Source organism: Pomacea canaliculata, linkage group LG11 (genome assembly GCF_003073045.1).
Source record: "Pomacea canaliculata isolate SZHN2017 linkage group LG11, ASM307304v1, whole genome shotgun sequence".
NCBI lineage: Eukaryota > Metazoa > Mollusca > Gastropoda > Architaenioglossa > Ampullariidae > Pomacea > Pomacea canaliculata.
The window spans coordinates 21,261,063-21,287,693 of NC_037600.1; the positions used below are offsets into that span (position 1 = coordinate 21,261,063).

Genomic DNA, 26,631 nt, shown 5'->3' on the forward strand with positions numbered 1-26,631 from the left:
TGTGATGCGGATACTAGCGCGCTACAAACTACATCATCATCATCATCATATAGAAACAAATGACGGATGCCAACAATATCTACTGAACAGCTCTGTACTATTATATCTGTCCAGCTTATTAGGTCTTTGAAAAATTCGGTATTCACTTTGATGGAATTAAATCATCACAGTTTATGCTATATTACCCTGGGTGGGAGTGTTGGTTGCTGAGTTTTACGCCATGCCAGCACTAAGACTATATCACTATTAGGTGGTGAAATGTTATTAGAAGTGGGGTGTCTTCGATAAAATACCCACTGGTAAAATGATTTAGGTACTCCATAAATACAAATTTTGAGCTGCTCTGTCTGGTTAGTCGATCTACTCAGCTTAGGTTAGGTAACATTATAAGGCTGGATAGGGGGAGAGGGTTGGTATTCTATGCCAAGCCAGAAGTTCAGATGACATCATGGCAAAGAAGGTTCTACAGACAGGCTGGGTAAATGTGCTTCATGAATTTGAAGCATTTGAAACTTCAGATAATGATGGCTTCAATGCAGACTGCTGTTCATTTCATAATGACAATGAAATTTAAAATTTAATAACAGTTACAAGCAGACAATGCCTGTGCATTACTGCACACTTGTATGCTCCATGTTGCAGAAGTACCAATAAGACAGCAGGTTCTTAAAAAAAGTTCTCACAGTTGTGTCATGTGATCTAGTGAAATTATACATAATACATGTACATGTAACTTATTAATTTGGATGATATTTAAGTTCTGCACTGAGATTGAACATGAGCACGCTTAATAAGGGCCTCTTTGAAAGGACCGCATGGCAAACAAAAGGACTTAAAAGGCCTTTTGGCGAAAATTCAATATAAAAGGACTTAAAAGGACCTGGGAACCCTGTGAAATCTATCTCTGCGTCTTTAGAATATTCAGTAACAAAACATCTGTAAACATTAATGTTAAAGTTCATTCTTTTAAATGGGGAACACAACATCAACAAAGAGAACAAAAACAATCCTTTTCCTCATCATGCCTGTGACTGATGTTATTTTAGAGGTTGATAATGGATCCAAGGAATATTTCTATTGGTCCTGAAGATGTTTCATAATAAGCTCATGAATCCTGAACTCTAACTGTGCTAACTTCTCATCACTCATCTTAGAGGTGATCTGCTGAAAGTGCATAAATATATATCTGCTTCTCGAAAACTTTCGTGACGTTGTCCGCTTAGATTTTGGTTGCGGATCTGCATCCAATTCTTCATTGGAAGATGAATCCTCATCAAATTCATCATTGTGATCGTCATCACAACGTTGTGCCCCACGAGTATTGCTTTGCTCATTATGATCGGCTTTGTCCCCTCCGTGATCTTCCGTCGCGATGAGTATTGCTTTCCTCATTATGATCGGCATCTCTACTTTCCTCGCTATGAGTACTGATTTCCTCATTTTGATCCCTTTGTCCCCTCCGTGATCTTCCGTCTTGGGGACACCTTTTGCTCTTTCTCTCCATTCTGGAGCTTCTGGAGTGTGTTCGAGGATGATGGCGAACGATTACTGTGACGGTTGTTAGATGTTAGAAGAACTGTAACCAACAATTATTAAATAGCAACAATTAGACAGCGATTAAATGGTTTGCAAATATAGATTTTTTTGTTAGAGTGGTTGATGTCTCTGCCACCATCTTTCAGCACACTTTTTGAGATTAAAGTGTTGAGCAGGTGTAGTTTTAAACGTTTGTTCCAGGCATTACACAAATGTTACTGGTCTTTTCATGCGTGATTGTGTACTAAGACTAAAATAGACAACACAAAGCCAGGCTGCATACTGAGCTAGTCCATTTCACTAGTAATAAAAGACAATTTATAGGATTATGAATACGATGTTCACTGTTGTTGAATGTTTGCAACCTTTTTGTGAGTTGTCTTCATTTGTCACTGTCGGTCTTTGCGCTCTGTGATCTGACCACGTTACAGAAACTGATTGAAGAATGACAATGAGACAACAGTTGTAAGAAAAGACCGTCTTTGACACGTACACCAACAGTGATAATAATTCTTTATTGAAAAAAAGAAAATGCTTTTCTTCATTTAGCCCTCACCCTCTACAGGGAAAGAATAAACTAAGTAATCTAAGAAAGCAGTTAACATAAGGAGAGTGGAAGGTTAATATGTACAAAAGTGGCGGTTAAGAAAAACATTTACAAGGGTCCTTTAGTTATGGAGTTTGGTAAATGGTGATGAAAGTAGTTCATAGAGGCTATTTCACAGCACGCTCCCTGATTATTTTAGACTAGGTTTAAAATGGTCTATTCTAGGAATGGGAGAAGTTCGAGTGTAATTAGATAAAAATAGCAAAGAACGAGGCACATGCACACTTGTACATGCAGGTAGGCATCAAATGCTTCTAACACACACACCACTGACACTGACAGTCATACTCATGAACTGGTTTCACATCCAGAGATGTGAATGAACGGACGGGTGAGGGGTGTAGGGTGTGGTTCATTCGTACCCGGCTAATCATCAGGGGAGACAATGACTAGTTGCGACGTGCAGCGGGACATGGAGTGAAGTCGAGAAGATCGGACATAGGCTCGAACATTAACACCTGTAGCAGGCTCTAGGCAGACGATGACTTTTCTCTCGAGACCACGAATGCGATCTCTGTCAACCACCCACACCACGTCACTGCGGGCCGTGGCCACGTCCTCGATGTCGTCATCCTTCATCACCCGCACTGGGATACCCGCTTCTTGCAGTCCTTCACCACCCCCGAGTTGTCACTAACGCCGTCCCAAGACAAGACCAGCATGTCTCTCCACTGGAGTAAAGTTGTTGTAGTTCCACTGGTGTGGTTCATCGTCGTCGATGGTGTGGAGACATTTACTGTGAACATTCAAAAATCTGTATTAGACCTGCGGCAGCGACAGCGTATGCACAGACAAATATAAACAAGTCATTGTGGTATTTGGAGCCAACTCAGAACTCAGCACCGTGAATAATGTTTCACCAGTTCCTATCTGAACATATTCCTGTACTTACTTATTCATCACATACTTATTACTTGTTCACGTTGCAAGTTAAGTCATCAGAGACAAGACTTGTCAATGCCCACACCTACCCGTAGCACCAACATGGAGACTGCGCAGGAAGCGGGCCACCTCTCGACAGCACGTGACACAGTCACCTGACCTGTTTGAGTGACCTTCACCTCGGTGACACACTCGCTTGACTGGCGGGCCGTCTGCGTGGACAGGCACCCCGCGCTCACTGTACATGTGAACATCGTGGGTGCCAGTGATCGCCAGGTCCTGCTCCACTTCCCTGACGACGGCCGGTGGAGAGCGGAGGGGTCTGGTTAAATATTCCACTTGCCAGCCGGCGGGTGCGTGTCCATGGTAACAACTTGCCGACCAAAGATGGAGACGAGGAACTCGTGTCAGCAGCTTGGCACAGAAAGTCTGGTATTGTGACACTGGCCTGTCACAAGTGTCAGAGAACGGAAGCTACACTGTATTCTCAATAGTATATATATAACAAAACAATGCACCTGTTTCATCGTATCAATCAGGGAGGGCAAACTACGGCCCGCCGACGTCTTTGGGCCGGCCCGTCTACCAAAATGTGAAGTGCACTTGTTTTTACAAATTTTTTATTCAGCCTTTTGATTAAAATCTATCAGGTACAACAGTCGGCCCGCAAAAAAAAAAAACTTTGCCCAACCCCTGGTACATATGATGGCCTGGAACATTTACAAAACTTTTGTTGATTTATCTGCACGTTCTGATCTTAAATCTTTAGTAAACATGGATGTTACAGAATTGTTTTGGATAAGTTGTGTTCATAACACATCAGTCACTGCATAAATTTATCTCCTTAAAATACAGCCAGACCTCCAGATGCTGTTCGTGAAGAAAAAGTTGTCCTTCATCAAACGCTTTATTTGTAATCTTATCACGTGCTGCTGACTCACCCGTACTCAGGTCCGGCTTCATCAGCGATGACATACAACGACCCTCCCATCGCCGCCTGTGACAAGTCGTTGACGGCCTTCTCCACGTCTTCGTCGTGTGTAAAGTCATACTGCAGGGGATGAAGCTGCCCGTGCGATGCCCCTGCTGTCAGCTGAGTCTTTACTGTCTGCAGCAACAGGAAGTACAACATGCTGCACGCTGCATCACTCCAGGTCCCGATGCTGACAATGTAGACGTGGTGACCACACCGCAGCCACTGTATGGCCATCAGCAGCAGCACCACAGTTTTACCTGTACCGGGCGGTCCGGTGACAAAGAGTGTGGGAGGCGCCGTGTGTAGCAGGTGAACTTGCTCCGGGAAGAGTGTGATTACAGCAGTATAGCACTGTCCTGTCCACCACACGGCCTGACCCAGGGTCTTGACACTCACACGTGGAGGACATGTGCATGGCACACTCACTGTTGTCGCCGGACCGCAGAACCTAAAGGGAAGCCAGCGATCTTTTTTTTTATTACATCAAAAAGATAGAAAAGCCGTTTTATCATCAATGGAGCCAGAAGCAATATACAAACCAGCAGACGAAACGAGATGTTTTGAAGATATTCCTATTTTTGAATAGATTGGTGATCTTTACCATGAAACCAAAGCTTATTAGATTCTCATCAGAGTTTTGACATTCTAGCAATTTATTTCAAACATCATGTCCACGGGAACAGAACAGAAAACCAGATTTGTTTTAGAAATTCCGGGTTTCCTTCCTCTCCTGCTAAAGAACCACACCGCGAGTCTGACTACTCATTGCTCTACCCCATAGGTTGTAGGTCATTGGAGCTGTATCTACATTTGGCTGGACTTGGTTGAATTTGAAGATACTTTGAGCTTGTCACTGACCTGATCGGCACAAAATTCTCGCACTTTGTGACTTCTGCTCGCGAAGCGTTAACAAAAGCAATAAACAAATGTTTGGCCAGTATTCGGGTGTTTTTATTTTTTTGAACTCTCACCTGGCTACCAGTGTCCTGTAGACCTTAAGGGTCATGTGACTGTCAGGTCCAGCCCCAGCCACACGTCGCTGCCACCAGTGTCCCAGTTCCCTCAGCACGTGACTACTGACGTCACACGGGGTCTTGGGGTCAGACAACTGATCACAGCACAGACACAGATCAGTGATGGCGGGGTCTGTTGTTCCCAGACATCGACACAGGTCCTGTACAAGAGTCAAACGATCATAAACCAACTTTGCACCCTCAAGCAAGTGTCAGACTGATGACATCGCATGAGCAAAAGTTCGCAATCCTTTCGAATGATCTTTTTGGATGTGTTATTATGTACATCGAGGATACTGTGTTTAGAAAGATATTTGAGTGAACAAAATCTGTAAATAGTGTGAGTGTGAAAATTGTTACCTCAGATAATTGCGGGTCGTGAGAGACGGCCTGTTGTACCTGAGAAGTTGTGAGGTTCGGAACCGCAATGGTCTTAGTGATGCGCAGACCAGGAGCGATGTCAGAGACCAGGTGAGACAACATGGCCTCCGCCTTGTCCAGCTGTGTTACAGCATCTTTTAGTTTCTTTCGTATATTACTGTCTGAAGACTCTTGCGACATGTTCAGCTGGTTGAGGTTATCACCAAAAGCCTTGACTTCACAGACGACAAAACCGTAATGTCTGTGAATAAGAAGCACATCAAATTCTCCTCGTTTCCAGTTCCGAGGCAAAGCTTCAGGAAGGTTGGCGGGTATGGGGAACTGTGCAGCCGCTGCAGCATAACAAGGTTCCCCCAGGTACTGTCCGAACTGAAGCTGACTCAGTCCAACCAAAACTTCCCCCTTCTGTTCCGACATTTTCTGCAGACAAAACAGAATCCGCTGCATGGCTGCGTCGTCTCGGACATCACTGTCATAAACGGGGGGAATGGAAACCTGCGCAACAGCAGGCAACGTCCTGGACTGACCGGCCTGTCCAGGTGCTGACTGAAGGACCAGAACATCCTGACCACCAGCCGACTGTCTGACATGGCACGCGGTTGAAGTAGACAGGAGGCAGGAAGTAGGCGCGTGAGTCGAGATCAGGGAACGCGGCCTCCACCCACTGGAGCCAGAATGTCTGGCCTGGTCTGGCAGTGGTCCCTGTGGCACAATGAATATCAACACGCAGAAGGTAAAGTTTGCAAACAGGTAAGCGAAAACGTAACAATGATAATTGACGACGAAATGTCATCGACTAAGAATCGTTTCAATACGCTAACGAGTTTACAGTAATCAATTATCTGACATTATGCTTGTTGTACAAACAGCTCAGAATTGCCTTTGTTTCAGTCTTTTTATTTGTTCACACCTGAGCGCCTGTCTTTTGATTGATGAACTCGACTGCTGCATCGATCTGGGGACGAGAGCCGCGGATGAGGACTGCTCTTGTGTTTTGTACGGCTGACTGATCATGGTCAAGTTGTACATGAGCACCTGTCTTCTGCTTGATTTCTTGAAATGTAGGCTGCATTCCTGGAAATCCAAAAAAAAAGTGTTTGTAAAAGAAGTGACAAGCTCCTGTTGTACTATTTTTACATGATCAGAAAACAGTTTAAGGGCACGTGCATCAGACAGAAGGGTGTAACAGGGAGTCACAGTCACAAGGATTTAAGTGAGGAGTGAGATTCTGAAAGGAATTTCAGGTTGCAATATTTCAGAGTTTGTTTCCAAACTTCACTATGCACTGATAATTTTCATTTATGACTTGATTTTACAACACAGTAATTTACTGAAGTGATCACTAATTATATCAAATGAGAGGTTAAAATTTAGTTTATTTAGAGACATCACGAAATCGAGAATTAAGCTAAGTCTAGTAACAGCCGCAAGAGAATCGAAGACCGACTGTAACAATGATACAAATCAAGCTTTAAAATGTGCAAGAGGAAGCAGCAGCAGCAGCAAGTCTATATTTAATGTTTAAACTTTTAAACAAGAATATAAAGTTAATAATAAACGTATAATTATTAGAATATTTTTGTTGATGAATGGTTCACTTTTTGTGGGAGAAGGGCGCAGCACAGCCCACGCCGCCCTACGTGTCGCCAATAAACTTGAAATGGGTGCATTTATTTACACTTCGCAATCCATTCTTTAACAGACACTTTTTACATATCAGAGATGAAAAAGCCAAGCATCAATAAGATTAAGCGAAGAAAAAAAAACAAAAATACACAAAACAAAGATCAAGACAACGGGAGACAATCCCATCCAATCACCACAATGCTCAACACTAGTAGTTCCCCTTTAACACTAGGTGACTACACTACTGTTGCAGGTAGAACAAGAAAGAAAAGACGGTAAAAGAAGATAATGCAGTGAAGGAAACACACAAGAGGTCAACGTTCCTCACCTGGACTGGCGAGTAGAGCAGCTTGTGCTACTGTGACACAGTGATAGTATATTTCACCTGCATGATGACATTTCTGACTTCGTGCCGATCGTCCACAAGGTACAGGACAACCATTCAGGTATCTTTTCTACAATGTGGACATAAATATATGTAGTGGGAAGCTCCATGCAGGACACAATTATAATATTTGAACACATATCAACGTGACCGTTATCAAATACACAGATACAACACCTGGACCCTGTGACGTCACCTTTAGCGAGGTCGTGAATACTCGTCACTCGTCATGTGAAGTCACCTCTAACATGAATGAACATGAATACAATTCTTATAGATGTGGACATGAATATGATAAAATGGATGTGTGTTAGGTCATTTGTATCGAGGCGTTAATATGAATATAATAATTAGACATTTGTATTATCACATGCAGCGAGGCCATGAGTATATTACAGATATATCATGCGACTTCGGACTGTATCGTGAAAATAATAAATAGATATGTAATGTCAATGTTGACAAGAACACAGAATTCACACAATAAGACATGCAGCTATCAAGAAACTCATTAGGTAGGGAAACTGGGTTTAGTTAGTGACATAGAAAGATTGTAATATAAATCTGTCTCCATTGTCTCTGAGACAGGGTGATACGAAATTTTGGTCAGTTCAGTTTATTTATTTTTATTCCACAGAACTTTCGTCACATAATGTTGCTCTTCTGCCGTACATGGCTGAACTTACTAGAAAATATTTCACAGGTTAAATTTGGCTTAGTACAAGAGTTATAAGTATTTTGAACGATTGAACTTTCTCCTGGCACATAAAGTGTAGAGCATCCACACGGTGGAGGTTATCCACTTTATTAAATATTCAAATGACTTGCGATATGGATCTCGACGATGGGTTCTGGCGTCAGGAGAATATCAGACACAGTCTTACTTGTCTCACCTGTTGTGAAGCAGACGGCAAATGACCAGACATGGTGGGTAGCTGACTCTCTGAGCAGGAACAGTTCTATCGGATGAAGTATCTGCTGCTTGCTGACTCTCTCTGACCAGGGAATCGTTGCTACACTCAACGCTACTCACTGACCATGTCGCGGAAGCTGCTAGCCAATGGAATCATTCGTTTTATTTAGATTGTGCAGCATGTTTCCTCTAAAAACTAAAATATCTCCCAGTCTCACTCACAATTGTTATTTAGAAGTGCAGCGGTTAGCCTCTTTCCACTTATCTAACCGCAGGGTACTGATAACAAGCTGACATGAATTGTCTAGACAAAAATCCAGTGTTGTTAACAAGTGGAAGAATACGCTTTTGACCTGTCATCCTGCTTAAATAACATCTTCATGCAATGAGCACGTCACTATACAATAATGACAAGACTACTAAAACATTCAAATTTTGAGAATAAAATATCTTCGACCTTAGAGAAGATCATCTCCAGGCTTAGGATGTCATGTAACAAGAGCTGGGGTCATCCAAACCTTACGATCTTGGTCAGCATGTGATGCCATTAGATGTTTCAAAGTCTGTGTAGAGCTACCCCGGTTGTCTGTGCGAGGATGGATATAACTTTCATTAAATAGTCCTCACAGTCTCATATCATGACGTTTATGACATGCGCACACCCATCGTATCCCCCTCCCATCCCACGATCAGCCTCTTCCCACGCACACGCAGGAATGCTCTCGACACTTTAACCTTTAACCCATTTTCTCACCCACCCGTCTTTTTTTTAAAATTAAGTTTTGAAGAAGACACCATTCCCTCCCCTGCATCTTTACTCCACTTCTCCCCCTAAAAGTGCCCTCCCCCTTAAATCCCCTGAGTGACCTGCTGGCCTACAAAACTAATGTACCCAATCTTTATTTCGAGTGGTTTGCACTTGCCACCCGCATCTTTCTTATTCAGGACATGACATACAGTCGTTGACATTCTCATGGGCTGTAAGAAACTTTGAGGTAAACATTGTTGTTAATTAATGAGGAGGAGGCTTGATTACTGATCGGAAATGGGAGCAAACTGAAAAAGGAAATAAACAGTCCTAGTGTGTGCAAGGTTTTCCAGTTATTTAAATCACATCGGACGAGAACCAGACATAGGCAGGTTCTTGCGTTCGTTGGTGTGATTTCGGGAAAGTGGATACAATGTGATGTTTAGCTTCTTCGAGGGAGTGAATAAGTAAAACAGCAATTGTTTTGTTTCCGTTTGAACCAGGTAGAAAAGGTCATGTTTTACCTGGTGGTAGCCTCCAGTCAAGTTGCTTGCAACTGCTTATCTGTAGGACCTTTATATCAGAAGTGACTCAGGTACAAATAACTCAGTGAGTGCATCTTTTACTAGTAAATGAATAGGTGTGTGTGTGTGCGTCTATATGTGCATATATGTGTGTGTGTGTACATGTATGTCTATGTGTATTTGTGTGTCTATGGACACAATGTCTACAGTGGAAAAGGTCACACGGATGTGTCACAACGGTAAGTTCAAAAGGCAGGAGAAAAGTTAATGTTTATCTAGCTTCCCGATGGTAAATGGCGAATGATGAAAATTGTGGCTGCAGCCAAAACGAAGAGAGATCTTCGTGCCTTACAGCAAACTTAGCAGTGTGGTCAGGACTTTAGATACATGCCTTTTGTTCAATGAGCTAGATCGCGCAAGCATGCACGCACCCACGCGCGCGCACACACACACAAAAGAAAGAGTGGACAAAGAGAGGAAACAACATTAAGAAGAATCAGCTCATATATCATTTAATTATATATATATACACATATTGTGTAAACAGAAAGAAATGTTGATAAGTATTATTATTTTAAATTATCTCTTTAAAGCCCTTAATGTGCTTTGTTTGGGCTGATTAATGATGTTCTGTTGATGTGTAATTTACTGTACATCTATTATTCAAATGAGTGAAAACGGTTTTATTCTTTTAAATCGCCCACCTCTTCCTGTCCGATTCCCCTCACTCGGGAAGAAAGATGTTGACGATGGCAGCAGCCTGCAGGTGTTCTCCCCTTCCAAGTAGTCAAAGGTGGAAGAGCCAGACACATACAGACCGTGAAGGTGTCTTTCATCAATTGCAGGTTAAGTCACGCTTCGCTTTCATTGTTTTGGTTGTTTCAAGCATATACACTTGCCCCCAGTTTCCGGTTTGTGTCCGACTCCAAGAAAACTGGTCACTGCTGATTGGATGCTGGCAAACACATGTACACTGCTCTAAACGAAAGACTTTCATTGGAGCACAGGCGGTTAGTCGTCATGGGAGACAACCACGAGCTGCGATGTGCATCGGGACATCCTGTGAAGTCGTGCTGACCTGACCCCAGACTCCAGGCACACGACGACCTTTCTCTCCAGACCACGTGCGTGACCTCCGAATGCCATCCACACCACATCACTGTGGGCTTTAGCGAGATCCTCGATGTTATCATCCTTCATCACCTGCACTGGGATCCCCGCCTCTTTCATTGCCGTCACCATCCCCGAGCTGTCGGTGACGTCACGCCAGTACAACACCACCACGTCTCTCCACTGCAGGCAGGATGGTGTGGTGCAGCCGCTGGTGCAGCTGGACGTCTGAGATGTCGGATTATTAGCTGTTAACGATTGAAATTGCACACATTCGTTAAGTTGTAGAAGGTGTAGGGTATACACAGGCATAAACATAAACATAAACAGTGACATCACAATACGACAAAATAAAATACTGTATATAAACTAGCACAAGACATGTTTGTCGTCCCCCCTCTCCAGTCTTTGTTACATGTTTGAGGTGTGAGGGATTGTTTCTCAACAAACGACACACACCACACAATATCCAACACCTACCCGGAATACTTCCACGGAGACTGAGTAGGAAGCTGGCCACCTCGCGCCCGCACGTGACGCAGTCAGTCAGTGTGTCAGCGCTGTGACCCTCACCTCGGTGATACACTCGTCTGACTGGCGGGCCGTCTGTGTGGTCGGGCACCTCGGTCTCTGTACGGCCGGACATCACAGTACTCGGTGATGTACTGGTTCTGCTCGACTTCCCTGACGACCGCCGGTGGAGAGCGGAGGGGTCTGGTTAAATATTCCACTTGCCACCCACTTGCGGGTGCGACTCCATGGTAACAACTTGCCGCCCAAGATGGAGACCAGGAACTTGTTTCAGCAGCATTTGACAGAAAATCGGAAAGTGTAACCTGCCACGGACATGAGTTGTTGAAGATTAAAACTGTCATAGCATTACTATTCTTGTGTTACATTGCCAGAGCATTACGATACATTTCACAAATTACACAGTCAGAGATTAATAAACACGTTTTGCGTTCTCAGGATTAAAATGCACGTGCAGCACCATTGGAGGATTACCACACATCAAGTCATCGAGAGACGCAAGCCCTCTGAACAGGGCAGGGTGGTGGTCCAGCAGGAGGCATCGTTAGATTTTAGTTTTTTTTTTAGAGAAATGCAACTTTTTTGATGAGTAGATAAGCCCAAGGAACTTTTGTCCCAAATCTGAGGTTTTCATCCATCACAGCCTTCTACATTCCGCGGCGAAGCCAGGAATACAGGTGACCCGGAGGTCACTAGGTTACTAAACCTTCTACCACTCTACATCCATTGACTGAATTAATGATCGCATGTAGACTGTCCCGTGAGAATCATCCTCTATTAAAAACGTTGATTGCTATAAAATAAACACAACTTATCTCTACCTGTTTACCATCACAACTAGCGTCTACTTATTTATCTGTTATCACATCTTAATTGTTTATTATCACCTCAGTCTATTTATCTGCTGTAAAGCCAGGTATTTCATGACATACCAGTACTCAGGACCTGCTTCATCAGCGATGACATACAACGACTCTCCCCTCGCCGCTTGTGACAAGTCGTTGACTGCCTTCTCCACGTCTTCATCTTTGTCACGAAAATCATACTGCAGGAGGTGAGGCTGCCCGGGTGATACACCTGCTGCCATGAGGCTGGTCACAGTCTGCTGCAGCAGGTGGTGCAGCATGATGCACGCTGCACGACTTTCACTACAGGTACATACAACGTAGACGTGGTGACCACACCGCAGCCACTCTATCGCCATCAGCAGCAGCACCACAGTTTTACCTGTTCCAGGTGGACCAGAAACAAACACCCTAGGATCTGCTTTGTTGAGCAGGTGAACTTGCTCCGGGAAGAGTGTGATTACAGCAGTATAGCACTCTCCTGTCCACCACACGGCCTGACCCAGGGTCTTGACACTCACACGTGGAGGACATGTGCATGGCACAGTCACTGTTGTCGCCGGACCGCAGAACCTGGACAGTAAGTAGTTTCGGTATTATTAAACACAAAAATTCATGAGACAAGGTATTGAAACGTAAGCCTTATTTCTTCAGCCTTGAAGGTTTCTTAATTCCAAGTGATATTACAGATAACGGCTAACGTATTTTTCTGCGAACTTTCTTGGCTAGGGAAAAATGTTAAAAATTGTAAAGGTTACATGTCTGGAAAAACAAGAAGTATAATTCTTACTAAGCAAAAAAAAAAAAAATGTATTTGAGGAGTTGAGACTTTTGAGGTTGGAAGGAATGTCAACTAGCCACAAAACCTAAACTTCACCTGGCGACCAGAGTCCTGTACACAGCATCAGTCATGTGACTGTCAGGTCCAGCCCCAGCCACACGTCGCTGCCACCAGTGTCCGAGTTCCCTCATCACGTGACTACTGACGTCAGACGGGGTCTTGTGGTCAGACAACTGGTCACAGCACAGACACAGTCCGGTGATGGCGGCTGGGTCTGTCGTTCCCAGACACCGACAAAGATTCTGTTAAAAAAATAGAAAACTTATTGTTGACGTCACTGGAAGAACTGGAGTTTGTCAATTCATCCATGTTGTCAAACTATTTTGTCTTTTTGTCCGCCTGTTAGCCTGAACTTTGCTTTTTTTTTTTTTTTTTAACCGAGGAGAGAGAGAGGGAAAGAAAATGTTTTCGGAATCCATCAGGCTTGCGCTTGCTGTAAGCAAAACAATAGAATCCTTACTTCAGTCAGCTGGGTGTCGCACGGAGATGGCCTGTTGCACCTGATGAGCCGTGAGGTTGGGGAAGGCGATGGTCTTAGTGATGCGCAGACCGGGAGCGATGTCGGACACCAGGTGAGACAACATGGCCTCCGCCTTGTCCAGCTGTGTCACGGCTTGTTCTAGTTTCTTTCTAATGTTGTTGTCTATATCCTGCTGTGACATGTTCAGTGCCTGTGTGTTGTCACCAAAGGCCTTCACCTCACAGACGACAAAACCGTAATGTCGGTGAATAAGAAGTACATCAAAGTCTCCTCGTTTCCAGTTCCGGGGCAGAGAAGGAGGAATGCTGGAGGGCACGGGCAGGTGGGCAGCTGCGGAAGTGTAACACGGTTCACTCAGGTAGCGTTCAAACTGCAGCTGGCTGAGTCCAACTAACACCTCTCCTCTCTGTTCAGACAATTGCTGCAGACAGAAGAGAACCCGCTGCATGGCGGCGTCGTCTCGGACATCACTGTCATGAACTACAGGCAGTTTACACATGGAAGCCTGAGAAGTGGATGGGAGGACCTGCGGCTGGCTGCACTGACCGGCCTGCTGGGTCACTTGCTGAAGGACTAAAACATCCTGACCAGCTACCGACTCTCTGGTCAGCGGCACGCGGTTGACGTAGACAGGAGGCAGGAAGTAGGCGCGTGAGTGGAGTTTAGGGTAGGCGGCCTCAACCCACTGGAGCCAGAATGTCTGGGCCTGTGATGACCGAGATCATTATAACAGATTACTGCCAGATTCTATGGACTGGACTGTATACATGTTATATTATAACAGACTTTTGGTCTGGCGGGGACAGTGGACTGGAGTATATATATATTAACTGATATTGTAGTAGATTACTGCATGGCATGTTCGTTGGAGTCGAGCACGCGCGCACACACACACACACTGATATGTGACTGTAATAGATTACTGGCTGATATTATGGAGGGCACTGTGTGTGTGTGTACATATATATCACTGTAGTAGACGTCTAGCTGGTTTCTATGGAGTGGAGTTTATACATTACTGTACCAAAACTAGTGTGCACCTCAGTCAGTGTCTCACCTGTGTCTCACCTGTCAGTGTCTCACCTGTCAGAGTCTCACCTGTCAGTGTCTCACCTGTTGTGAAGAAAACGGCGACTGCACAGACATGGCTGACACTAGTCTTCCCGGAGCATATCTGTGGATATATATACATCTATGTGTTAGAATCAGAGAGATGACAGATCGAGTGGAAGAAAGAGCACCAGTTGTAGTGTTCATCACCTTAGACAAACCTCTTGTCCTCAGACTGTCTGCCGACACAGGTGCGTGGTTGCTGGAGTCAAGTTCACAGATTCGACTTCCGGGAAAGATCACACACTCATCTGTAGTAGTCATCAACTGACCACAGACGATAATTATTTTTTGGGACAGTAACAAATAAGTAACAAATCTCTGGAATAAAAGACTTCCACACTGTTTCTATTTCAAAAGACAGTGTAGAAAAGCACTGGCACGAGCGACCTCTTGGACAAGCGAGGTTATCGGAGATTGCCGAAGCTGTCGAACTGTGGGAACGAGGACTTTGATGACTGAACCACCCTTCCTCAGGTCAAATGGAATGATCCAGACAAATGTTAGTCTTTCAGTCCTGCACGCGCCCACTCGCTCTGGGAGGGAGACAGCTCCACTCACCATCAACCTTCTTGCTCCCAGACCCACCCTTCCCAGAGTTCCTCACAACAACACTACAGCAATGGACTGTCTCGTTGGTGGCTTTATTTAGCAGGAAGCTGTTCTGTCTGTTGGTGGCTTCACATTATGGGCGAGGGAAATGACGGATGGCGAGGAAACTGAAATGCACTTTCTTACTAAACCATGCAAGCAACCAATCAGCCAGCCAACCAGCCAGTTTGTCTATTCTCTCCGTTTAATATCTTTGGTCAGGGTGAATACCCTGCCTTGCAAAGCAAAGTCATACACAGCTCTGACATGCGCAGTCAGGAAAACAGTTTTCGCACACAGGGACAGTGTTCACTTACTTCCTTCTCCCTCTCCCACCACCACCACCACCAGCACCACCACCACCACCACCTCGCTCCTGTTATCGCAACCCGGATCGTCTGACGGCCAGAAAACTCAAGTGTCTACAGTGGGAGAGCACTGTCGTGTGTGTTATCACCTGAATAATGAATGACAGTGAATGTAGTGAATACTGTATTACAGCGACACACCTCTAGCCATGATGCTGTCGGCAGTCCAGTATATCTGAAAACGTGTTTGTCTACAAACAGCGATAACATGACCACAAATACAATATGAAATGTTTACATAATGACAACACACTACACAGTGCTCACCCAGCCTCTGACAGCTACACACCGCGGAGCTGACGAGCTGACGGAACACGAGGCTCATGGGTAGCACAGGTCACGTGGTCAAACATTCTCGGTTGTCATAGAGATTTGTTGAAAGTCGCCAGACACCGTGGTGAAGGTGAATCATAGCAAGTGTCCTCCTGTCCTCCTGTCTGTACTGACAAGGTGTCAGGAGCCCAGAGTTCTTCCTTCTTGTTCTTCTCGTGCTGATGTGTAAACAGCTAAATTTAGAAACTACGCAGGAAAACTTACGTTCAGGAGGATTTTCCGACAGCCCGTGTGCGGAATTTTTTTTTTTCACCTTGAATGCGGAGGTAAAGGTTTCAACCAATCAGAATGTCTGAAAGTATGTTTCACGTCACGTGCGGTGTTACACCGGATTATTTTTTCCTTCAGTAAAGGCAGAAAACCTTGAGATAGCCAGAGCACAATCATGTATTAACTCATGCACGACTTAGCCAACAAGAAAATAAACAAGGCTGTGGAACTGTGTTGACTGTATTTTCACAAGTGTATACACACAATATTCATAATATATACATAATAAGTCTCAAGACAACTTCACTGCGACCCTGTCCTGACTACCAGCATGCCTCACGTGTATTTACTCCGTATGTGCCTCGTGTAGTGTGGGGCGACTTGTACAGAGAAGGACCGATCAACATGAGGCGATGAAACTGGTCGTCAAGTCGTCACTCAACGTCGTCGACAGGTTCTTGGAAACTGCGACTTTAAAGGAAAATCGGATATATGAAACCAATTTTACTCTAAGCTAATTGATGTACACGAAGAATGTTCCCAAAGTGTATTTCTGGTCACACAACTCATCACATTTCTAAACTAAGAGCTACATTTAGGAGGAAGCTGGAGCACCAGGGCCAAGGTGGCAGCTCCAGTCTCCATACAGACAGCGGTCCTGCCGACACCGAAGCTCTTTACCGTCAACGTTATAGTGAAAAGACTGAGCACCACAGAGTTTAGTGACCCATCTCTCTTTCTATATATATTTTCAATATACAAATACACAATTTAGATATTTGTAAGTTTTTGTTTTATATTCGCTACAAATCACCTCTTAAGTTGAAACAGACGACGACGACGACGACAACAACAACAACAGGTTCAGAGACTACAACCACAAGAGGTGACAGGTGTAGGTATTAATGTCCGTGGGAACTGTCTAGTTTGACAATGACAAGTTGTGACGTGCACCGAGACATGGCTCTAAATCTTCGAGCAGCAACATCCCCGAGATCCACGCAGACGACGACTTTCCTCTCCAGACCCTGCATACGATGCCCTTCCCCCACCCACACCACGTCACTGCGCGCCGTGGCCACGTCCTCCATGTCGTCATCCGTCATCAGGCGAGCGGCGACACCGCCTGCCCTCAGCCCCGTCACCATTCTGGGATCAGCACTCTCCTCTCTCCAGTACACCACCATCACGTCTCGCCACTGCAGGCACGGCGGTGTTGGGGTTGTCGTAGATGTGACGGTCTCTGTTAATGTTGAAAGTATCTTCATTAGTTCATTTATTTTCCACACATACACACGCAGGCACAAACACACACACGTAAGCACGCACAGACATCTGACTAAGCAGGGTGATGCCGCTGTCCACTGTCTGTCCTGCTTCACAGCTGCCGCGTGTTTTGTGACTATTTGCTAACAAGACTTCGGAATTCGATCATCCTTGGACTGGATATCGTAGAAGTCTGTATTAATGAAGTCGAAGACTGGATGGTGAAAAACTTTAACTCAATGATGATAAAACGGAAGCCTATTATGATAGGCAAGTTACAGCTGTCTGTCAGTCTATTATGACGGACAAGTTACAGCTGTCTGTCAGTCTATTATGAGCTACACAAGATCAAGCGCCATCCGTCACATTCTGTCTACGCGCTACCAACACTCTTGTCTGTTGTCATATCAACACATATCACAGTTTTCAGCACACTGACGCCTACCTGGAAGACCAACACGAAGACTGTGTAGGAAGCTGGCCACCTCACGACCACAAGTGACACAGTCAGCTGGGTGGGTGGGCGAGTGGTCATCTTGAAAGGGTCGATGGTACAACACCTTGACTGGCGGGCCGTCTGTGTGGTCAGGTATGCCACGTTGAGTGTATGGCTGGACAAACTGGTGTTGAGCTATTTTCTTGTCCTTCTCCACTTCCCGCACGACTACCGGCGGGCAACGGAGGGGTCTGGTGAGAAATTCCGAGGACCAGGCACCGGGTATCATAATATGATAACAACTAGCCGCCCAAAAATGGAGACGAGGAACTTGCATTAGTAGTTTGTTAAAGAAGAACACGAAGTTGTCAGTTGACCTGTCAGAAACATAATCTTAAAGATTATGAAAGAGATATTAATATTAAACCTTTGTCAATAATGTGGCTTTATATACATGTATATGTTTGTTATATGACAGGCCTTTACAAGTTATAAACAGCGATGGTAGGAAGGCATTAAAGCTCTTATGTTACACGCACCTGTCGCTAATGAAAGGAAACTATGTTCAGGTGTCAGAAATCACAGACAGGAATAAACCGGAAGGATACAGTATCGTCTGTGTGTTGATGCTTCACTGACTGACAGACTTTGAAACTCACATTTCATCAGCGATGACATACAGCGGCCGTCCATTGGCCGCCTGCGACAATTCATTGACAGCCTTGTCCACGTCTTTGCCTCCAGTAGCTTTAAACTCATACTGCAGGAGGTGAAGGTGGCCAGCTGTGACCCCTGTGACCCCTGCTGTTTGCTGTGTGCTGATAGTCTGCAGCAGCAGGTGGTACAGCATGATGCACGCCACGTGACTTTCCGACCAGACGCTGACGATGTAGACGTGGTGGCCACATCGCAGCCATTCCATCGCCACCAGCAGCAGCACCACAGTTTTACCTGTACCTGGCGGTCCTGACAGATACACCATGGGAGGCATCGTGTTGAGCAGGTGAACTTGCTCCGGGAACAGAGCTATTTGAGCAGTGTAGCACTCTCCTGTCAACGACACCAGGTGGCTCAGGGTCTTGACACTCAGGCGAGGGGGAGATGTACATGGCACAGTCACTGTTGTCGCCGGACCACAGAACCTAGTAAAATTATTCTGACCTCACAAACTGTTTTTTCGACGACGAGGACGACGACGTAAAATCATCTATTCAACGAGTCACCAAAGATAATATATATGGCACAATTAAATGAAATTAGAAGACAGATCGAAGATTAAAATGGATTTCTGATTTTCTGATTTCCAATTATGTGATATTTCTGCAGAAAAGTACCCTTGGGACTTCAAAGGAAGGCATCTTTAGATATCTAAACTAAAGAAACGTGTAACGAAAAAATAAAAATAGGAGAGAACTTTACTCTAATAATAATATGAAAGAAGAACGAAGTCGAAGTGTTTGGTATACTGTGCTTTGATGTAAAGAAATCGTGAGAGCAATCACTAATCTCCTTTCAATTCCTTCCTACTTTTTTCAAACCGTTCCCCACATTACTGACACTCACCTGCTACCAGAGTTTTGTGCACGTCACTGGTCACGTGACTGGCAGGCCCAGCCCCAGGCACACGTGGCTGTATTATCATATCTCGCTACACTTCGACTATTTACCTGGCTACCAGTGTCTTGTACACTCTACGTGTCATGTGACTGTCAGGTCCAGCCCCAGCCACACGTCGCTGCCACCAGTGTCCCAGTTCCCTCAGCACGTGACTACTGACGTCACACGGGGTCTTGGGGTCAGACAACTGATCACAGCACAGACACAGACCAGGGATGTCGGCGGGGTCTGTTGTTCCCAGACATCGACACAGGTCCTGTGGAAGAACCACGTGATGTAAAAGGTTATACAGCAAGTAGTAATATGCCTGAGGGTCTAGTGCGCCAGAGACACTTGAATGCTATTTAAAGACCTGCTGCAGATTTGTGTTTCTCTACCACTGGCATCAAGGCGACACAAAGACCTGTATCAGCACCAAACCCCTCCTCCCAAACAAACCCGAACCCATATCATTTTATGAACATAAATGTGAGCTATATCTTGCGCTTGTTGCTAAGACATTATTTGATCGCAAAGGGTTTGAGATTTTGTTCTTCTGGAAAAGTTGATAGGTGTTGCATCTGTGTTGTAGACTGTTATTTGAGGACATTTTATGAACGTGATTCTGCCTGTAAGAACATTCACGTGGACGTGGTAAAGCGAACCCACCAAGTTTCCCTCCCTTATTGTATGAGAGAAGCGTTTCTCTGACAGCAGGGATTTGGATGAATAAGACTAGCACAACACGTATCACGGCAGATATTTCTGACATTTCAAAACGAGGAAGACTGGTTATAAGTATCCGCCAAAAACATGGATTTGAACCGGTTTACTTCAGAATATTGAAATGAGAGTATGAATGCATTAAATAGGTATTTCTACCTGACAGAAATTGTCTCCATAAGAACAGAATGTAAATATACCTTGTTTCCCGTTTCCTTATTTTTTTTAATTCAAAAATGATTAAAATTATCACCTGAACCAGGTGTGGGTCACCGGAGATGGTCTGTTGTACCTGATGAGCCGTGAGGTTAGGGACGGCGATGGTCTTAGTGATGCGCAGACCGGGAGCGATGTCAGACACCAGGTGAGACAACATGGCCTCCGCCTTGTCCAGCTGTGTCACGGCCTGGGTGAGTTTTTTTCTTATGGTGTCGTCCATTTTTGCTGTGACATGTTGAGCGTTGTTAGGATGTCACCAACAGACTTCACCTCACAGACGACAAGACCGTAGCGGCGGTGAATAAGAAGAACATCAAAGTCTCCATGTTTCCAGTTTCGTGGCAGAGCAGGAGGAAGGTTGGCGTGCGGGGGAGCTGGGCAGCCGCAGCAGCATAACAAGGTTCACCCAGGTACTGTCCGAACAGAAGTTGACTCAGTCCAAACATGATTTCTCTTTGCTCTTCAGACATTTTCTGCAGACAGACGAACACCCGCTGCATGGCTGCATCATCTCTGATGTCACTGTCCTGCACAGGAGGAGGCTGAGGACCATGCAGACCAGCGGTGGGTGGACCAGTTGATGTCTGGGCAAGTTGTAGAACAAGGAGAGGAATATTTAGAGGATCAATGGTCTCTCTAGTCATCGGCACGCGGTTGACGTAGACAGGAGGCAGGAAGTAGGCGCGTGAGTCGAGATCAGGGTACGCGGCCTCACCCACTGGAGCCAGAATGTCTGGGCCTGTGTTGAGGCGGGTCCCTGTATTAAAACCTCTTTAATTATTACACATTATGATTGCGTATTACACTTCCATGGGACAATGGATAACAACAACTGAAGTCTTTGACAAGAAACAGTTCAGATATAGTTGACAGTTTAGACTTTAGAGGTACATCCAAGGCAGCCGAGAGCCAGCACGAGCTCCGGGTCAGAGGACTCTCCGGGCCGTTGTAATTGCAATGGCACAGACTTGTATAGAGACTTTAGAACACGTTTTGCGTTATCTTTACTTTTGAAGATTTCTTTTAAAATTTCCCTCTTATACTCATAAAAACAACAAAACAAAACAGCCACCCCCCCCAAAAAAAAAAGAAAAAAAAAAAAAATTCAAAAAAAAAAAAAATCGTTGTGATAATGTGTCACGCGCGTTGCATGAACGTGTCAGCGTTGGTGGTTGTGTTCTAACATGATATAAGAGGATAGAGACCAGGGTGATAACCCTCGTATGTTTGAAGCGGAGAAAGATGTAGTCGGCCCCTGCCTCTACTCCTCATCCACTTCTTCGGAGTGCCACAACACACTTTGATAAACTTGCACTGAAAAATAGTGCCTACTAAAAAAATACTTAAACAAATAGTGCCTAATAAATAAATAAGTGAATAAAATAGTCCATAATAATCAAATACGTAAATAAACACAGTGAGAGGAAATGGAGGTAAATGAGACTGATGAAGATGATGACTGTTTATTAATTAAACGTGTTCAGTTGTTGTGACTTCTGTTACTACTCACTAATTTTTCTGTTATTTATATTTGGGAGGTGGAAGAAATTGCGACATTGTCCTGATTGTCTCACCTGCTGTGAAGCAGACGGCGGATGGCGAGACATGGGTAACAGTTGTCTGCACCTGACCAGCAACAAGTCTGATAGAGATTCTGTCAACTGTTTTTTTTCCTGTCAAAAGAGAAATATTTGTTAGTTTTACTAACGATGGAAGATCTTGTGATCTCTCTGTCTTGCATGCACAATACACTTTAGCTTTTTGTATATTTGTAGGTAGCCTGAGATTACAATCTATTGATCATAATTATTTTTGAAACTTTGTTTTTTACGACTTACTATAAATAGTAAAATTACATTTGAAAATTGAAATGTTATTTTTTTTTTAATTTTAGACCGTGGAACGAACATGCACATGCTTCATCTCTCTGTCACGTGTGCTAACAAAAACTGCCCCGATATAACAATAGGGTCGTGGAAGGACGGACTGGTAGACAACGGATCAACGGAAGTCGTAGAAGTAAAAAAAATGTCATCATGCAGAAACACAGTCCAGCACATCACCAGGATTATTCCATATCATAATCACAATATGTAACAGTCTGCATAGCCATAGCACAAAATAATTAATGATATTACAGTCCTCTAATAACCATATGGAGGCAACCATATTTGTTTAGAGATGTGTTAAGCTGACAACTACACAGTTTCACACGTAAACAAGGATAATCTATCAACTATTAAGGTATATATTACTAAACAAAATATACATATTGTAAGCTAATATTTTAAAAGCAAAAAGGTCATCACAAGATCTTGTGCAAAAGACTTGTGCTTCAATCCCTATGACCGGCCAGCTGACCGGTCTGTCTGTCTCTGTGTGTGTGATTTCATTATTTGTAAATACACGATAGTGCGCACACATTTTGTGTACATTCAATACTCACCATACACGTCCAGTCTTTTCTACTCATTATTGTTCATTACTAATTATCACTGCCACTGCTTGCTGCTTCTCATTACCTCAGACAAACCCTGACGACCTGCCATTTATCCTCCGGTTCTTAATTGTGTCTGTCGTGATGCTATCGATTTACTCAACTGCATTATATCGAAATAACAACACAAGCAATAGATACTCACCTTCATCAAATAACTACTGGGTTGTCAAACTGTATCTCTCCATAACACTGACAGTATCGTGCACCTCTGTCAGTCTGAGCACGGAGGAATGGCACGAAGGCGGAATCATGGCAGTCACTTTACCAAGGATGTTCGCTCCATATCCCTAAGAAGAGAACCGTGAAAACCGTTAAAAGAAGAAAGACTTCCCGATGTTACAAACACGAGAAAAAAAAAAATCTATGCTTTGGGGTTTTCCCAAAACCTTGACATTCCACACATATGGAAATTTGCTTTCAACCCACAAACACTCAGAGACACGCAAGTATATGGGGCGACAAGAGGGGGATTTTCTCTAATTTTCTTTCTCTAGCTATAAAATGTGTTTTATACTTATAGAATTTATTCTATAGCTATGTAATTCATTCTATGAGTATACAATGCATTCTATGTTTATACAATTGAATTCTACAGCTATACAATTCATTCTATATTTATACAACTCAATTTTATAAGCATAGAATGCATTAGCTAGAAAAAGAAAAAAATCGGTAAAACCAAAGTATTTCATTTATATAATTAGTTGTTATCCAATTCATTTTCTATATACAGTTCCACTCTGTAGCTACAGAGCTATACATCAATTGTATACTTATAGAATGAATTCTGTAACTATACAGAGTTGAAATGAATACTGAAGGAGGCTGGCTCATTTGCATATGGTGGTCAAAGATCAATCATGGTCGAAACATGGCCTTACGCTCTCCTTCTTCATCACTGGTCACTGCAATGTGCCCTCAGATGACAGACCAACACACGAACTGAGAAACTTGCGTGTGAAGTGAATGGTGTCCTGCTAATGTCGTTCTATGAAAATTATATTTTCCCCTAACAAATCTTCATCACTTAAAAAATATGAAATAGCAAGCCACTTTTGCCCCCCCCATTCACCTATGCTGCCCCTCCCCACCCTTCAACCGTCCCCCATCTGCCCTCTACTTCCCCACTGGTAGCTGGTGACTGTTAATGCGCCCGCGAATAAAGGTTTTTCTGTACTACATTTACTGAGAAACTAGCCTGGTGGTCAACCTACAAGCAGAGGAAAGGAGTCCTGTAATGTCATTCTATGAAAATTATATTTTCCCCTACCATTATTCATTCTAAAAAATCATCAGGCTATTTTTGCGCCCCACTTTGTGACTGTGCCCTAAGTCATCAGTGTTTGTCTGAAGTAATGAGAAGCAACGAGCAGGGCCAGTGACAGATCATGATTATAACTATATAATAAAAAGTAAAAAGGATTAATGATCAGTAATGAGCAATAATAAGTAAAAAATTGGTTATGAGCAGTATGGTAAGTATCAGAATGTGTGTCAACAAATCTCACCCACTCTTGCATTTACACATAATCAAATAACACACACACAATGACTCAGGCATGTATATGTATGTGTCTGTGTGTGCAGGTACATGTATAGATACATCTCTGACCTTTCACACACACAGTAACAGACAGATCTGTCAGGCAGTCTGTCAGGCAGCCTGTTGTAATGATTGACGCACAAGTTGTTTACATAAGATCTTTTGATAACTCTTTTTTACATTGAAAATATTAGCTTACAATATGTATATTTTGTATAGTATTTCTGTGTAGAAATTGACCTTATCATCAGTTGATAGATTATTCTTGTTTACATGTTAACCATGTAGTTCTCAGCTTAACACATCTCTAAACAGATTTTGTGCTGTAGTTATGAAAGGACTGTAATATCATTAATTTCTTTAGCATGTGATATGGCTATGTAGACTTTTACATCTTGTTGATATGATATGATAGTTTGACTATTAGCTGTCCACTCAGTCATTTATTTACATGGTAAAGTCCGGCATTATACATCCTGTGTATCCTGCACATTCATGATTCCTTCAATTACTTTATAAATGATTTGAAAGCTTAGTAAGGGGTGCATAGTCAGTTATATAGTGTGTAGTCAGTCATGTTAGTAATACCACTAAAGGCAGACAATTCAGGTTATCAAATCATAAATCATTACTGCAATCCTGGTTGCAAATTTGATTTTCCTAAAAATTGTTGTATAGCAACCTTATGTGAGCCTTCATATTGACCATTTTCTCATGTGACTTACTCTTGAGCTCATAGAGATTTGCACACACACATTCACTCCTGCTTCTATTACGTTGTCATCCTGAGGCTGACTCACAAACTCAATAAATAACTGTTGTCTAAATTTTATTTACATATTTTGTGGTAGAAATTGGTTCTGTCTACACACTCACACACACAATCATACACCAATATGCAAACTTAAAACATAGGATTGGTGAAAGAACTCTTACAATTCTTGGTATATTTTACTAAACATTGTCTATAGTCATGAACAAATTCAGGTTTGACCGTGCTGACAAATGCATTATCTTTCCATATTGGATTCATATTTTGTGGTATAACCTCTAGCAAACAAGTACATTCTTCTCTTAAATACTTTTCATTCCAGTGTCATATTGTGTTTCTATTATTTTGAGTTATTATTTTTTTTGGCATGCCATTTATAGTAACTACTGTTTTTTCCTTTAGCAATGTAAAGGTTATGCTGAAAATAATCTGAATAATAATAATAGTAACATAAGCAAAATAAACAATATAAAAATAAGATTGCCATGCTAATGTCCTAACTTGATATCACTTCAGTTTACTCAATGTAGTCGAAGCGAGTGAAGCGGGCGGAGTGGACTCCAGCCTATAGATCCAAACAGTTCGCACTTCAAATAACACTACATACATTACATGCATTACATACATTATATACCGTCCTGTTGCAGAGAAAGAAGAGAAAGAAACGCAGCAGAAGCACATGTAAACATGAAGGTCCAACACATTTATCCACAAGGAATCACGACAACGAAACATCAACAATATCAAGGGGAGCCTATCCCCTCAGCCTGTTAGGCCAAGGGACACAACTCTCACAGGTAGAGCAGAACTCTCACACGTAGAAGAGCAATGAAGGTAAGTCTCTCAGCAGGTCAGACTCCTGAGTGTCTCAAAACTATTCTATAGAAGCTATAGATAGCATAAAATACCATGGAGTACATCAGAGATGGTTGGAGCTACACCCGATCAGCCGGCAGTGCTAGTTGACGAGGTCCACGAACTGTCTGGTTGAGAGCACAGTTCGCCTTCAAATACGATGGCGTCCGTCCCAACAGATCGTTTCGCCAACAGTTCTGCACCCACTTCCTACAGCTATTGAAATGAGAGCACAAGACGAGGAGTTATGGGTCCAGTTAGTTAAAACCGCCTTCACTGACCTCGACTCCGTGCCTACTTAATGCCTGCTGTGTACTTTACCCGCGTGCCGATGACCAGACATGGTCAGAATGTTCTAGTCATTCCGTCAGCATTTGAACAGGCCGGTCAGTCCAGCCGACAGGCCCCGACTCCATCCGCTGCTGGACGGACTTGTCTTCCTCAGCCTCCTCGTGTTCCGGACTAAGTCAGCTTACCTTTGTGAACTTTGTTTCGCTGGTGCACGTCAACCTCCTTCCTCCAGCCTATCTCCGGCTCTTCCAAACAACTGGAAACAGGGAGACTTTGATCTTCTGCTTATTCACCGATGTCACGGTTTTGTCGTCTGTGAGGTGAAGGCGATTGGTGACAACACAGAGACACTGAGTATGTCACAGACATACACAATATAGACAACAACATCAGAAAGAAGCTGAGAGACGCCGTGTCAC

The 26,631-nt window shown here is 43.6% G+C and overlaps 3 protein-coding genes and 1 long non-coding RNA gene across 17 annotated transcripts; all 4 read right to left on the reverse strand.

Annotated features, from left to right (window-relative positions):
• Positions 1–2,032: 2,032 nt before the first annotated feature.
• LOC112575146 lies at positions 2,033–4,320 on the reverse strand. Of its 3 annotated transcripts, none has more exons than XR_003101573.1 (3): positions 3,967–4,320; positions 3,036–3,473; positions 2,033–2,879 (listed from the first exon to the last, which is right to left on the reverse strand). XR_003101573.1 is itself a non-coding variant. In XM_025256770.1 (3 exons), exons 1-3 carry the CDS (start codon positions 4,233–4,235, stop codon positions 2,722–2,724), a joined length of 786 nt encoding a protein of 261 aa, XP_025112555.1. In that variant the 5' UTR covers positions 4,236–4,320; the 3' UTR covers positions 2,033–2,721. The 3 variants fall into 3 exon arrangements, 2 of the variants coding, with proteins under 2 accessions (XP_025112555.1, XP_025112556.1); XM_025256770.1 differs by having other exon boundaries at positions 3,115–3,473; XM_025256771.1 differs by having other exon boundaries at positions 3,051–3,473.
• A 253-nt stretch (positions 4,321–4,573) lies between these two features.
• Positions 4,574–9,641, reverse strand: LOC112574701. Its single transcript, XM_025255929.1, has 7 exons — positions 8,777–9,641; positions 8,300–8,456; positions 7,350–7,476; positions 6,306–6,469; positions 5,375–6,097; positions 5,118–5,175; positions 4,574–4,596 (listed from the first exon to the last, which is right to left on the reverse strand). Exons 2-7 carry the CDS (start codon positions 8,330–8,332, stop codon positions 4,574–4,576), a joined length of 1,128 nt encoding a protein of 375 aa, XP_025111714.1. The 5' UTR covers positions 8,333–8,456; positions 8,777–9,641.
• Positions 9,642–10,087: 446 nt separating this feature from the next.
• On the reverse strand, positions 10,088–19,491 carry LOC112575704. 10 transcript variants are annotated; one of them, XM_025257692.1, is made up of 9 exons: positions 18,373–19,491; positions 17,723–18,090; positions 15,736–17,254; positions 14,513–14,573; positions 13,379–14,105; positions 12,955–13,160; positions 12,165–12,650; positions 11,182–11,537; positions 10,088–10,949 (listed from the first exon to the last, which is right to left on the reverse strand). In XM_025257692.1, exons 1-3 carry the CDS (start codon positions 18,702–18,704, stop codon positions 16,914–16,916), a joined length of 1,041 nt encoding a protein of 346 aa, XP_025113477.1. In that variant the 5' UTR covers positions 18,705–19,491; the 3' UTR covers positions 10,088–10,949; positions 11,182–11,537; positions 12,165–12,650; positions 12,955–13,160; positions 13,379–14,105; positions 14,513–14,573; positions 15,736–16,913. The 10 variants fall into 10 exon arrangements, with proteins under 10 accessions (XP_025113477.1, XP_025113474.1, XP_025113475.1 ...); XM_025257689.1 differs by having other exon boundaries at positions 14,671–17,254; XM_025257690.1 differs by having other exon boundaries at positions 14,660–17,254.
• Positions 19,492–19,526: 35 nt separating this feature from the next.
• LOC112575441 lies at positions 19,527–26,592 on the reverse strand. Of its 3 annotated transcripts, none has more exons than XR_003101639.1 (5): positions 25,701–26,592; positions 22,894–23,038; positions 21,826–21,924; positions 20,286–21,008; positions 19,527–19,586 (listed from the first exon to the last, which is right to left on the reverse strand). It is a non-coding gene; the product is annotated as an uncharacterized LOC112575441 (long non-coding RNA). The 3 variants fall into 3 exon arrangements; XR_003101640.1 differs by having other exon boundaries at positions 25,692–26,592; XR_003101638.1 differs by lacking the exon at positions 25,701–26,592 and having other exon boundaries at positions 22,894–23,080.
• Positions 26,593–26,631: the final 39 nt, after the last annotated feature.